This window comes from Phaseolus vulgaris, chromosome 1 (genome assembly GCF_051622355.1).
Source record: "Phaseolus vulgaris cultivar YP4 chromosome 1, ASM5162235v1, whole genome shotgun sequence".
Taxonomy (NCBI): domain Eukaryota; kingdom Viridiplantae; phylum Streptophyta; class Magnoliopsida; order Fabales; family Fabaceae; genus Phaseolus; species Phaseolus vulgaris.
In genome coordinates, this window is record NC_143498.1 from 42008807 (window position 1) to 42023321 (window position 14515).

Sequence of the window (14515 nt, forward strand, 5' to 3'; positions counted from 1 at the left end):
ATTTACAAAGTTTTTTATTTTTAAAAAAATAAAAACAATTATATATATTAAAAAAATTATAACCTTCGTACTCATATTAAATAATTAAAATTTAAATAATAAAAAAATAGTTCATTGAATAAAGATAGGAACATTAATGGTTTTGAAAAATGTATTTATAAGTACAAAATTGAAATTTATGGAATAAGGTGTAAGAATAAAATAAAATACATAATTATATACGGCAAAACAGTTTTTACATTATGAAACAGTATTATTAGTATTAATTAAAGTTTATTGATAATAATAAATTTTAATATATCTCATTTTTTAAATAAATTTCATCATATTACAAAAAAAAAGTATTTCTATATAGTTGTAGATTATAAAAATTTTAAATCCCTTAACTTATTTAATAAAGCTCTCTTAAAGTTTATAATTTCAATAGTGTTTAATCACAATAAAATCTATATTAGTAATATTTATATTGTATAAATTATTGAATGAGTTATTAAATAAAAAACGCATTTTTTGTGTGTGGATAAAATTAAAAAAACACATCTATTAATGAAAAACACATCTAAGATTCATGCCATCAAGTACAATTACATTAATGCAATTTCAGAGTAAAAGAGCAAACCTTCGTCAAATGGTAACTGTTGCTTCACCAATAAGAAGGCGCCACGTATCAACACACCATGCGGTGAACCCCACCAGAACGCACCCGCATCTCTCTCTTCTCCCTCTAATTCCTCCCGATTCAAAGATCTGCAACTCTCTCCCTCCCTCTCTTTCTCTCTCTCTCTCTCTGTCGCTCTCTCGCATGAATTTTCTCTCTGCGTTGCCATGACGGAACCGACGGAGCCATGCACGTCTTCTTCATTGGCGAGGGACTCTAGCACCGTGATTCACCCAAGGCGGGAGCCCTTTGAGCACGGCCTCCTGCCAATCCCACGCCTCATCTTCTCCGACCCCGCGCAAACCCTAATTTCGTTGAAGCGGAAGCTTCTACAGTTATCCTCCAACCAGCGAGTCGACTCGGCGGCCATCTCCGAGGCACTGCAGATCTCCATTGAGCATGCCAGACTCGTCATCGATACGCTCGCCTCGATTCTGCACTCCGACTCCGAACCTCTTGTCGCTGCAAAGCTCGACGAAGCCGATTCCGTCGGCGTCGACGTCCATGATCTGGTACTATTCCTGTACATTCAATCCTACAAGAGGCTCCTCCCGCGGACGCACAAGGACTCCGCTGCCGTCGCCGATGTCTGGCCTTCCACTTCCGCCTTCGATGGCTACTTGTCCGCCCTCTCGCCGCTTCAGGTGAATTTTCCGTTTTCTTTCGATTCCTTCATTTGTTGTGAGGTAATTCGATTTGTTATTAAGCGCTACTAGGTACGACGGTGCTGTTCCGGACCAATCAATTGCTTAGTTACTATAATGTAGGATTAATTTTATCGTAGTGACTCTCACATTTGAACCCCTGGATTAGTTTTTTTAGCAGGTGTTCGTTGCTGTTTCGTTCTTTATGATTAATTTCTGTTTGATTTCCGTATTAAACTGCTGATAATTTTGTTTTGAGTGATTCTGTCGTTGATTTGGTACAAAATGTGTTGATTCTGACGTTGAGTGTTTTGCAGCTTGTGCGCAGCAACAGTAGGCGGTTTATGCCATCGCAGACTGATGAAGAGGCGCATCAGTTGTCATTTCTGCAAAAACACTTGGCTAACATTCTGTCTCTTCTAGCAGAGCCTGTGGATGGAGAAGGCGTAGAACTTCTGGTTTGTTAATTTGTTGTATTATTGAATGCTATTTATTATTTCTCATTTTCTCAATTCAAAATACTTGGTTTATTACAGCATTGTGTGTTTATTATTCTTAAATTTTTTTTTTCATCTTTGGGATATATTCTTGTAATTCAAATAGTGTTTTTGGCGATTTTCCATGCAAACCAATAAAAGGGATCTTGCATGGCATGGAAAGTAGTTTTGCATCACTTGTTGTATGCTTGTTCTTGTGTCCAACTTTTGCTTAGCTTCTGTAGAATGATATTATTTATTACTTAATCACATTTCTACATTGTTTGCGCTTTGCTATTAATTTTGTCTGAAGTCTGAGCATATACTCTGAAGACATCAGCTGTTAAGAATTTTGTAGCAGATTATCCTCCCTCCTGTGTCATCGTTCCGTATGTTTGCAACTAGTTACTTTGTTTTTGTGATATATCGTGAGCATTGCAGTATCCTAAAGGGGAGCAGAAAACAAGATTCTGTAGTTTGTCTCACTCTTGTTTGATTTATTTGGCCATGGAGTGTTTCATGTAAAATAAGAATATTGTGCTAGTGCCTCTATGTTGGTTGAAATTCATACTTTTTTATTATGAATCATGGATACAAATTTATCATTGATCTGTTTTGTCTTCTAGAGTTTCCAAGGGTTGTGATCTTCTAGTTAGGGATGTACCGACTGACAATTTGTACTAATAATGATTGAAATTTGAATTGATCTATTTATATACATGTCATGCATCATGCACTAGAGAGTTAGCATGACTGCTCCATCTCTATCGACAAAAAAACAACCAACTTTTATTTATTTGTTTTGAGTTGAGGGGTAAAAACAGGCAAGCTGGTTGCTGGCCATTTTCTGGTTCTTGTTTGTTATTGCGACATTTGTTCTTGTTTAGGATTCCAGCATCTACTCTTACTTGTTAATCCGAAACCAACTTCTCTTGATTGTAATGCTAGTCCCCTCACTTCTGTGCACTAATTAATTAATTCTTACTGTATATGCACATGGCACTGCATATTACCTTGTGCATTTGGCTGTCATTAGTAATTAGTAATCATAACAATTAAAGGATACGCTAGAGTGTAGAGTTACAGCAACATTCAATTTATTTTACTTGCTGAGGCATTGATTATCACATAGTTAAATGCTACCACCTTTTCATTGTGTCATGATAGTTTTAGGAAGTGGTACATTCCAAAGTTTTTCCCTCCCAAGTAAAACTGACTCTTAAGATCATATAGTTTGTTACTGGAAGGAAAGATTAATGAATTTTTGAACCTTTTTTAATTTGTCTTTGATTAAATGTTTCATTACAGCAATTTATTTTTTATTGAATCAAATTTATGTTTTTCTTTTAGTTTATTATCTTAATATTGTTTTGTTTAATTGATAGGTTTTAACTATGGAAAGATTTGAGCGCCTTGGGTTTCTAATTCAGTTTGGTGACAAGGGATCTGAAGGAAATTTTTTCAGTCAATTTTCTCCCTTTTTTGCAAATTCAGACCCTGACATGCCTGCTGTTCCTGTTCCTGTCGCTCAAGTTCAAGATTGGCTTCTACAGAATATAGCTGCTGCTTTGGAATATATTTCTGAACGGACTTCTTCTAAGGAAAATGGGCCAGCTAGTCCTTCTGATCACGATGTTGCTATGACTGATGCATGCGGTGCCTCAGTTAATAAGGTTTCAACAAGTACTAGAGGTGCAAGTTTCATTGAAGGGATTTCCAAATCGTCATATATGAAGCATGCACCTGACATTAAAGGTTCCACTGTTAAGGTATGTTTCTAATACATATATTCGGTTTTTCAAGTATAATGTCACTCACATTTTGGATTATTTTGAGGTCTCAGTGAAGCTATTGATCCTAAATAGCCATTTAACCCTTAATATTATGTTTTCATACAAGGATGCTAATAAGTGTGGGTATATGTTGAATTTAGAAGGGGAGATTTAAGATGAAATTGCTAAATGAAGAGAATATTTTAGTGAGAAATTCTGAACAAAAAGACCTTCTCATTTAGTTGCTTTTTATGCTTACACACATGCACACTCTTAATAGTCTAAGTGGGCTATTTTCTTGGCTAACATGTAAACGGGTGCAACTTCCTAGATACATGAGTAAAACAACTGGTGTACTTGAATGTGCAATTTCCTAAGCACATGAATCTACTATTTCTTAAGTACAGTAAGTATTGTTTGTTCCAATCCAACATACTCTAGATAGGCATTGGCTTCTAAATGAGTATATAGCTCATAGTTTTCCAACTTGATGTAATAAAAAATGGCCGAAGCTTTTTTTATTTTTTGTATTGATCACATGCAATTTTCTGTATGTTTGGAATCTGAAACTGCCAGGGTTTGTCTGTTTATATCTGAACAAGATATAGGTTCATGATTTGAAAATTATTCTGAATGCTTGATGCATTATGTTAGGCATGAGCTCCAGGATAGAGAATTGGGTTTGGAAGGTATATACTAGGTGGAGGAAACAACGTGGAGTTGGTGATCTGTTAAGGTTAGTTAAACAGACAGTTAGGGTTCAGAAATTTAAATAGGGAGATGGATACAACTGTTAAGGAAGTGGAAGTTTATTTTGTAGTAACTCAAAATTTCTGTTGTAAGGGCAAACCCTTTATAAGGTGGCAGTACAGACTCCTTGTTCATGTTTGTAGAATTAACAAATTTCTTTCACTATTTCTCCCATCTAACTTTTCCCTCTTCTTTCTATTTTATTTTGAATCGGAGACTAATCTGAATCCTATCATATTTCCACTCACTGTATGCATGAAAGATTTGTTTGTGCCTTGTATTATTGTTGTTGCATTGGTTTTGAAACAGTAGAAAGGGTGAAATGCATGTATAACCAATGTCTGCATTTGATGATGTCTGTTATCAATTGTGGATTGTGGAAAATGGAGGAAAACCAATAATCTGCTATGTCATGTAGCAAATAGCGTCACAGGATAATAGCAGAAGTCACTGAATGATTGAAATATATTGTATGATATCAATGATGTATTTGCAAATAATTAAATAGTTCACAAATAAAAATAAAATTCATAAAAATTGGCATAATATTAACTCTAAGGAGGTGTTTGTTTCATGGAATCTTTTTGCATTCTCGGGAATATGAAAGTGAGAATGTTTATTCCTAGTTTTTGTTGGGAGGTTATCAAAATATTCCTCAGTATCTTATATTCCTGGGAAAGTTGCATTATCTGAACTGATTTTACGTGCTAATGGGGTGAGAAAGGTACATTTCCATGGGAATGAGGAAAGTTATTTTTTAACTCTAGTTTAACTTCCATTCCATTTTTATATCTTTAATCATTTTAAAATTTAAAAACATTCCAAGGAATATGAAAAATGAACCAAGCATATTTTTGGACATGCATAGGAATAAGATTCTGACTAAAAATTCTCTGTAATGTTATTCCTGGTATTACAATTATATAACTTAAACCAAGTTCCCCCCTAAATTTCACCAAAGATGACTAGAGGATGTATGCTGTAACCACAACAATGATAGAGGTTGTAATTGAAGATGGATTCGCAATTGTGGATCCAAGAAATACCGCTATGCAGTTGAGCTATATCATCACTATGGCTGCTATTTAACAACTCTGATTGATATTGGTTATGTTATAGCCATATTTGAAATGAGGGCATAAAATTGCCAACTGATCAGTTTGTATTGGGTTAGGTTTGGTTTTCGTGCTTAGTTTTTGAACATCTATAGTAAACTTTTTAACATTTAGTTCCTTAAAAAGGATATGTCACCATTTTATGATATGGTATTGTTTGAGTGAATATATGTTTTTTCTGCTTGAATCATGTGTGTTTGGAAATTGAGAGGTCACTTCAGATTATGGTTGATGTATGTAGTAAGCTAATAAAAATTCTGTTTGATCGTTACAGGTTCTAAATTGCCACGAGTCTGCCATATACATCTTAGCACCTTTGAGATATGCTACTGTCTATGGGTGTTCAGATGCAACAATAGTTCTAGGAGCAGTAGGCAAGGTAATACTTAGTAGCTTTGTGTCCTGTTTGTGAAAGGAGCATAATGATTATACAAGGAATGAACAATTATGAAATTTGTTTTTGTACCATAGTGCAATATTGTTAAATGTTTGGAATGATGGCATATTGGCAGTATGTTACGGTGGAAAATTGATATCTCCCATACAAAGGCTATGGCATGGCATTTTGTTATGACAGGCCATGATGCCTGCAATGTCCGTGGTGCCTAATGTGCTTATGACAGAAATGAAAAAACTTCACACACAGAAATGGTGGAGCTGACCCAACTATTTTCATGGTATAACCCATCACCAAATGTTGTTTGAAACCCTAAAGCAGTAAAATACTTGTTCAGCCAGCAACCCATATTCTGGCTACCTACCGTTATTGGTTTATTTCTTTGTTTTTGTCCCTTTTCTCTTCCATTTTCTGACCAGCTTCTCCAATGACCCTCCTCTTTTTGTTTCAATCAATTCTGTCTCCGTTTTTTTAATTCTGTTACTCTGCTTTTTTCTTGGGCTCTAGGGCTCCATCCCACTGCATTCTGCCCCCTTGCAATCTAGTTCTCTTATGCTCATTTATTTTATTATTCTGTTGTTACTTGAACTTGATGTCTTTTGCTTTAGAATGAACTATTGAATCTTATTACATTGTCTTCAAAGTTTATGGAATATGCTATTTTTAGTCTATTGTTTTCTTAACATCAGTTTTTTGCTTTCTTCTTTCTAATTAGAGTCTGCAGTTTATGTTATTATATGTGTTTTGCATGTGTTATAGCCCCACACCTCTGCCGTAGGCCACAATGCCATCTGCCATACTTTTATGGTGGATTTGTGGCATGCTGTATGAACTGCCATCCACCTTTAATAACACTGTTGAATGTGAGAAACAATATTATTTGGTCATTTTAATGGTAAGGTGATATGCTTGGAAGATGATACTGGTGTGATAGATGTGCAGGGGCTTCAAGTGAATGAGATTTCCTTAGGATCGAAGTTCTACTATGTATGGGGAATGAAATTATGGAACTGGGGGGGTGTATAGGATTAGGATTTAAAATTATTTTAAAAGACTTATTTGTTAAAAAAAGTAGTATGGTATTCAATCAAGACTTTTAAATGATATAAATAAGCCTTGTGGCATTCAATTAATATAAGTAGGATTTTTTAAGAAGGGCAACAAAATCTAATGATATTCAATTAAGATGTTTTTCAACTTCTAAAAATCCGTTGAGTTCTTTCAAATCTAATAAATCCTTAAAATCTTTGCAATTAAATTCTTACATTATAAATCCATTCAAAATCTAAACTGCAAAATCTTAATCATAAAAATCTTTTAAGAATCCTAATAAGTCAACATTTATACACAATCTTTTAAGATCCTTAAGACTTTTTATTCCGAAGTAGTCTTATAGAATCCTGATCCAATACACTCACCTAATTTTTCTATTAGATATTCTTCTACTATTGTAACCTTGAATATCATCATTTCCTAAGGAATACTCTATATTATAACTAAGATGTATTTTAAGTAAAGTTGATTTTAGCTTCCATTGTATGGACACAATTTGGGAAAATGTTTTTTTCTTACTCGGGTGTACAAGGAAATGGACATTAAAGAAAGGATCATAATCTTGTTGATTCATGTTTGTGAGTTCCATAAGAAGTGACAGAAATTATGATCTTCGGAAAATTTTCAATTGTGTAAAAGGAGATTGAAGTTCATGTCTAAGAATGAAAAAGAAAAGCAAAATAAAGGATTGGTGAGATGCCCAATCAATCAGAAAGATTGAATGTTCAAAAGTAAAGACTTCAACTTTCTTTGGGTTGGGGTATGATAGTTGATATCTAAACTTGTTTGAAAGTGATAGTTTCTTGTGCAACTGTTGGTTCTTCACAATAAATTCAAAAAGTAGTATTTTTTTAATCATTAGCTTTTGTGTCTGTAAATTTTCACTTTGTGAAGGACGAGATAATGATTATTGTTTCATCCCCCACACTTATGCATGCAATGGTAATCTGTTATTACTCTGTTGCTTGAAAACCATTCAATGTGATGTTTTTTACTAGAAGTAAATGCATATTTGGAGAAGTTTTTTCTATAAACACTTCTAAGAAAGAAGAATAAGAAGGAAAAATGAAATCAGTTTCTCTGAAAGTTAAAATTAATCTATATATAAACTAATTTGTACGAGTTTTTTCCCTTCACCTTCTTCAGAATCTTATTTGTAACATATGTATAGGCTAATGTTACCTGTGGAGGGGCTGATTTCATTTTTCTTTCTTATTTTTCTCCCCTGGAAGTATTTATGGAGAATCAGATAAGGCCATAATTGTCATCATTTAATATAACACCTTTCAACAAGGTACTTTTTGGTGCCAATTTTGTTTTTATTTATAATGATTTATTCTTTTGGATTCACTTTACTGCATTTTACTACTTTCAGAGATACAATAGAACTATTTACTCATCATTTTAAATCCTTTTGGTAAGACTTGGTAATGGGAGGAGAGGCATTTTACTGATATTCTGCCTACAATTAGTACTAGAATAGCTGGCGCTTAATTTGCAGAAAAGAAGTTGATCTCTGTGTTTGTGTTTTTGTTTGCCAGGCTGTCAGAGTAGAACATTGTGAAAGAGTTCATGTAATCGTAGCAGCAAAACATATTTGTATTGCTAATTGTCGGGAATGTGTTTTCTTTTTGGGAGTGAACCGGCAACCTCTTATTGTTGGTGATAACCATAAACTGCAGGTGAGCTTCTTCATTTACTGTTGCATTTTTATGAAGTTGGTACTTTGCCCTTCCAGGTTGGCTTCTGCATGAAAATGTGCCTATAGATTTTGGAACTATGTTAAGGCATAATGCTTCTACAGAAAATTTTAAAAGATTGACTTGTGATGTTCTCTGTGGCTTAATTGGTATAATTTTGCACAATATAGGTTGATACCTACGAAAAATGGTCCTCTTGGGTTGAGGTGTAGTGTTGGACATTTCTCTGACGCTGTAGGTATACAACACATGTTAGGCACTCCTCACTAGTTGCCTACATATTTTCTTTCGACAAATTAGCTCAAATACTTGTTCCAAACCAACACCTCAATCTTGGAGTCTAAGTACACTTCAAGGACAGTACTATTATGAAAAATGTTCAATATTTTAGACCACTTGACAAGTCAGTTTAAAATATTAAAAAATAATGCATCTCACTTTTTTTTTTTCGGAAGGTCATTATTTGATTATAATAAAAAAATGTAAAACTTTGCAAGTTCTTTTTGAGGTGAGTACACTTGTATAGGAAGATAAAATTCTTCTTGTTTTTGAGATATTTTATAAGCAGAGAAAATGCTTTTTGACTGTGACTCAATAAATATCATATAGGAAGAAAGAGAATGAAAATGAATATACAAATCTTAATTTTTAATTTAAATAATTTGTTTTATGCCTTTGTTCCTCATATTTAATTTCGTCTGAGTCTCTCTCTCTCTCTCTCTATAGACACATACACAGAGAGATAGAGAGAGGGAGATTATAACTGAAAGCACTTTTATTATTTTTGTATTGCTGCTTCTATAGTTTACACTTTACAGGGTTAGTGTCAAGTGGCAATATCTTGGTATTTTTAATCATTGAAATGTCATTTGGCCTTATTTGTATTGTTAGTACATTTGTTTCCTCAAATGTGCAGAAAGGACATAATGAATGAAATCACTGCAAAATATTGGGCAACTATTTATGAAGTTACTCTCGGCCTAGTACTTTTAAATCGTGACACTGTGATACACGAGTGGATAAAATAGTTACTGTAAATAGGTGTACTTTGAGCTTGTTTATGGATCGTACTTTGTTGATGTACTGGTATTATTTGCAATTTTTAATTCTAATGTGTTGATTATTAAATTATTAAAACGCAGCACATACGTATTTATAAGGTATAACTGAGAAAGAAACAAAAAGACTAACTCCATCACCATGGAAAAGCTTTAAGTGGTGAAATGGATAAACCCTTAAAAGTCATCCTAGATTGGTATATTTGGTGCTTTGCAAGAACAAGCCTTGAGTTTGTCTTCAAAATCTCTAGTAACAGATTACTCAACTATTCTTTTAGAACACTGCAGATATAGTATTTGTTTAATTAGAAAAAATATGGTCTCTAAGAACATCTTACCGAAGTCCTTTTTTGACCACATTTATGGATCGTACTTTGTTACTGGTATTATTTGCAATTTTTAATTCTAATGTGTTGATTATTAAATTTTTAAAACGCAGTACATACATATTTAAGAAACAAAAAGACTAACTCCATCACCATGGGAAAGCTTTAAGGGATGAAATGGATAAACCCTTTAAAGTCATCCTAGATTAGTAAATTTGGTGCGTTGCAAGAACAAGCCTTGAGTTTGTCTTCAAAATCTCTAGTAACAGATTACTCAACTATTCTTTTAGAACACTACAGATATAGTATTTGTTTAATTAGAAAAAAATATTCTCTAAGTAACATCTTACCGAAGTCCTTTTTTTGATCACATTTATGCTTCTAGTGACACTACTAGCTTCTTTGTTCTTGCAATGTATGCATATTTTTCTTTATAATTCTCACTCTTCTCTGCTGAATTCCTGGTTTGAAATCTTCTTCCTTATAATGTTAACAGGTGGCTCCCTATAATACTTTTTATTCCCAGTTGGAGGAGCATATGAATGAAGTTGGAATTGTGCCCACAGTTAACCGATGGGATGAGCCTCTAGCATTGGGCATGGTTGATCCGCATGATTCATTGTCTCATCCAGCTGGTGTCTCTGATGTTCAAGCTGAGTCTGCTATGCAGGTGGACCCAGATCAGTTCACTAATTTTGTGGTATGAATTTTTTTCAACACTGCTTGTATGGAAAGTGTAGATTTTTATGATTAGGTAGTCTTTTAATAGATATTCATATGTTTTCCATTAGATAATATATCGTCCAGGGTTTTAAGTAGTGCAATATAGTGCTGCTATTGCAGTGGGGAGCGGCCCTTGCCTGCTACAGGGGCTGATGTAGCGCGGCCATAGCAGATCAAATAGTGGGCTGAATAACAGCCATAACAAGCACTATAGCGACACTTTGTGTTGATTCCAAAATAATTCCTCTGATGGAAGACATTAGGGCTTTGTAGGGATTTTATCATCCAAAATTGAAATCTATAGATGTACTAATAGTGATATAATGATAAAAATACTTGGAGTTAGAAGATGATAATTGATAATTTTTGGCTAGGAAACTTTTATTTGAATTTGTTGGTCTTTGTATGTTTTGTTAAGAGTTAAGACACCGGTGGCATTTTATTTTTAATTATGAATATTATGAATTTTGAGTAATTTTTATCATTATTAAGAATTTTTATATAGTAAATTAATTCAAAATAGTGGCTATCCAGCTATATTGTTTGTGGAACGGGCTACTATTTGGAATTTAAAACATTGATCTTGTATGATTTTTGTAAATTTTCAGGTATGAACAGTGTTAAAGGTGCATTTCCTTAATCTTTATTTAGTCGTGATTTTACTCTGTCCGCATTGTTGTCATGCAGATTCCAAACTGGTTTGGAGGAGAGTCCACTGGGTCTACAAAAAGCAACCCATTCACGTTACCAGATGCTTATATGGCATCTCAGAATAAAAATGTATGCATGCTGTTAATTGATGAGTATATGAACTATTTGATTTCCAATTAAGTGTTTTTTTTTTAAAGAATGAATTTATGTTTCAATTTGAATGAATTTTATCTTTGCAGCAAAAAAATTTAGGGGAGATAAGGCAGCTCTTACGAGAAGCACCTTTAGAAGAAAGTCGCAAACGAGAATTGTCATCTGCTCTCCATGTCTACTTCAGGGACTGGTTATATGGTAACTATCAGTTTTTGCCTTTTAGGCCCAATGTAAATGCGTTTTCCTACAAGTACTTGAAGGAGAAAATAAAGTGAATGTAGAAAGTAAGTTGAATCGAACTTTCCCCATAAGATAATATCAGCATGAAGTAATTAAAAGAATCAAAGTTCTAAATAGAAGTTTTAATCACAAGACAACTGATGGACAGTATATCATAAAAGAAGTCTGGTACAAGGCGGGCTGCTCTAACTATTTTCTGGAGGAGGCTAAGCGGATAGTGCTAATAACTTTTTTTCTGTTGCAGCTTCCGGAAACATTCGTCAGCTTTATTTTCTACAAGGCGATTGATCTTTTTCAGACAATGCAATGGCACAGTTAATGGTACAGGAACGAGGTTTCTGGTTTCCTTTTTGCACTTCCTTCTCTATTCCCCTTGCCAATTATATTGGCGGCATAGGTAGCAGAGTTCCGATCAGGTGAATTCGACTGACACCTATTTATGCCGTGACATCAGCGGTGCACAGAATCGATGAAAAATACAGTTGCTAATCTGATTGTAATATTTTTTTTTTGTTTATGAAAATAATTTACTGTAATATTTTGGTAGCCTAAATTAATGGCGCTTTTGTGGAAATTCCAGCGGCCACCATCTAGTTTACTGTATATCTCCTCTTCCATTTTCGTTTAGTTGGGAATTCACTTCGTACATTAAGGTGGCTGGTTTACAACTCATTGGGGGAGGATTCTACTTTCTACGTTAGGGCATAAGGGAGTGCACGTCAAAAGAGCTTTAGTTATTGGAAAACATATATTTAAAATTTTAATGAATATAATTCAGCACTCCCCTTACAAATGCACAACTTATTCTTCAAGAGTCATTAACTGCCTACATATTCAACCAGCCGTATATGCTAATGAATTATTTGTTTTAAAGTTTGAGTAACTCAAATAATTTTATGAATATGTTTCTAACATGACCTAATATCAAAGTCTGCTAAATGTGTTTTGTTTGATGAATATCTTTATTGATAAAATACCAGTTGAAGATTCATCGCAGAAGCCAAACCAAACATCCACTCCAAGCTAGATTTAGTGGCACGACTTTTTGGGTGGTTAATTTTTTGTCAAGTAGGGTATATTTGTGTTAATTAAGAGTGAATCTATAATTTAATAAATTAAATTAACTAACAAAATATGAAGTAAAGAAGAATGTACTAAATAGTGATTTATTTTCTTTTAGCAGTGTGTTGATAATGAATGTTTAAATTTAATAAGTTAAACTAATTATTATTTAAAATTTGGTGTAACAAAATATGAAGTAAATAATTGATGTATTAATCTATTTAACACTTGATTTTGCAATATTTTAATGAATTGTGTTAAAAATATTTAATAAACTTTGTTGTAGAATTAACTAGTATATATATTGTGGTGTTATAGTACTTTATTAAGTAAAAAAAGATGAGTAAATAGAGTAAAAATAAGAAAATTATTAGAGAAAATAAAATAAATTACATAAAAAGTAAATGTGGATCATAAAATTGTTTTTATTACATAAACTTAAACAAATTATTTAGGAGACATTATGTTACATGGTGGTCTTCCTCTCTGTCTTTAAGGTCATCTTTGCGACTCATGTTCAGTATTAAGAAGTGGTGGTACTGGACTATCATAATTGTGTTCTGGTTGGTTGTCGTCAAGAGGATTATCATATTCGTGTGAATGAATTGTGGACTCATAATAATGCATTGATGATACTGGACGAAATGTGGATGGTGGTGCCATTATGGAAGTGTCAAACATGTTTAATTGATTGAAAAACACATTTGGCTTCGATCGAGAAGTGGTGTAAGTGGATGGAACTTGTTGGTACAAAAATTAGGAAAACATGTTGTGGTGATAGTTCATATATCTGAGTATTTCACTTGGTTGAGCAAAAGTTTGTTGTTGAGCATTTGAAGAAGATTCAGGTTGATAACTGTTTGGAACTCTAAATGAGGTTGTTTAGTCTTTTGTGGTGTTGTCGTACTGATGGAAAAAAATATTTTGTTAGTTCATTTTAAATAAAAGTACAATAACATAGAAGAAATATGAAATGAACTTATATCATTGTCAAACGTAGATTCTAAAGACGTTATGTAGTGGATAGTATGTTCAATGTACCATTGCATGTAAGTTGTATTATCATGCAAGTTAGTCTTTTTGTGGAACTGGATTCTTTCAAATACACGATTATGCTTGCCATTCTACATTGTTATCCACCTTTCGTGATATTGTGGTCAATATTGATCAGTTTTTCCTCTCATGTCCTCTTTGTGCACCTGATCCAGGTTTAATGGGTTTGATGGAATATTTTGGAAAAACTTAATCTGCCACGTGAATCAATCAATTTCATGAAATTCAATTGTTGCAAAATCGATTATAGGAACAACCACCTAACTTACATGAGAAATATCAAAATTAGAGGACTAAGTTCATTGTGGTGATAAGGAATCCACAAGAACTGTCAAGAAATGTCATTATCATTAATAAGTGGTAAATTATGGTAAAATATATAAGTTTGTTGAATAGTGTGATGGAAAACCTATTTAGGATGAAGATGATCAAATATATTATGTAATTGAGTAACTGTAGTGGTGGTTGTGTTGATCCTTTGCATTATCCGAGACCACCTTACATTAACAGTAATTATGTTAGACTTAAACACTATAATGCTTTAGAACCACAAAGTTTATATTTGAGTGCAAAGAAAAATTAAAATAATCTTTACGCAAGAGGGATAACAAGACTTGCAACAACATTAATGGCTTAATAGCCAGAGAAATACATGTAATACGGTTTCAAGTCCAACATTGCATA

General features: G+C 33.4%; 1 protein-coding gene across 1 annotated transcript; it reads left to right on the forward strand.

Moving 5' to 3' along the window:
- The first annotated feature begins 576 nt into the window (after positions 1-576).
- On the forward strand, positions 577-12319 carry LOC137814118 (uncharacterized). Its single transcript, XM_068616689.1, has 9 exons — positions 577-1302; positions 1620-1760; positions 3164-3547; positions 5690-5794; positions 8407-8547; positions 10446-10649; positions 11360-11452; positions 11563-11674; positions 11961-12319. The coding sequence occupies exons 1-9, from the start codon at positions 826-828 to the stop codon at positions 12002-12004; spliced, it is 1701 nt and encodes a 566-aa protein (XP_068472790.1). The 5' UTR covers positions 577-825; the 3' UTR covers positions 12005-12319.
- The last annotated feature ends 2196 nt before the right edge of the window (positions 12320-14515 follow it).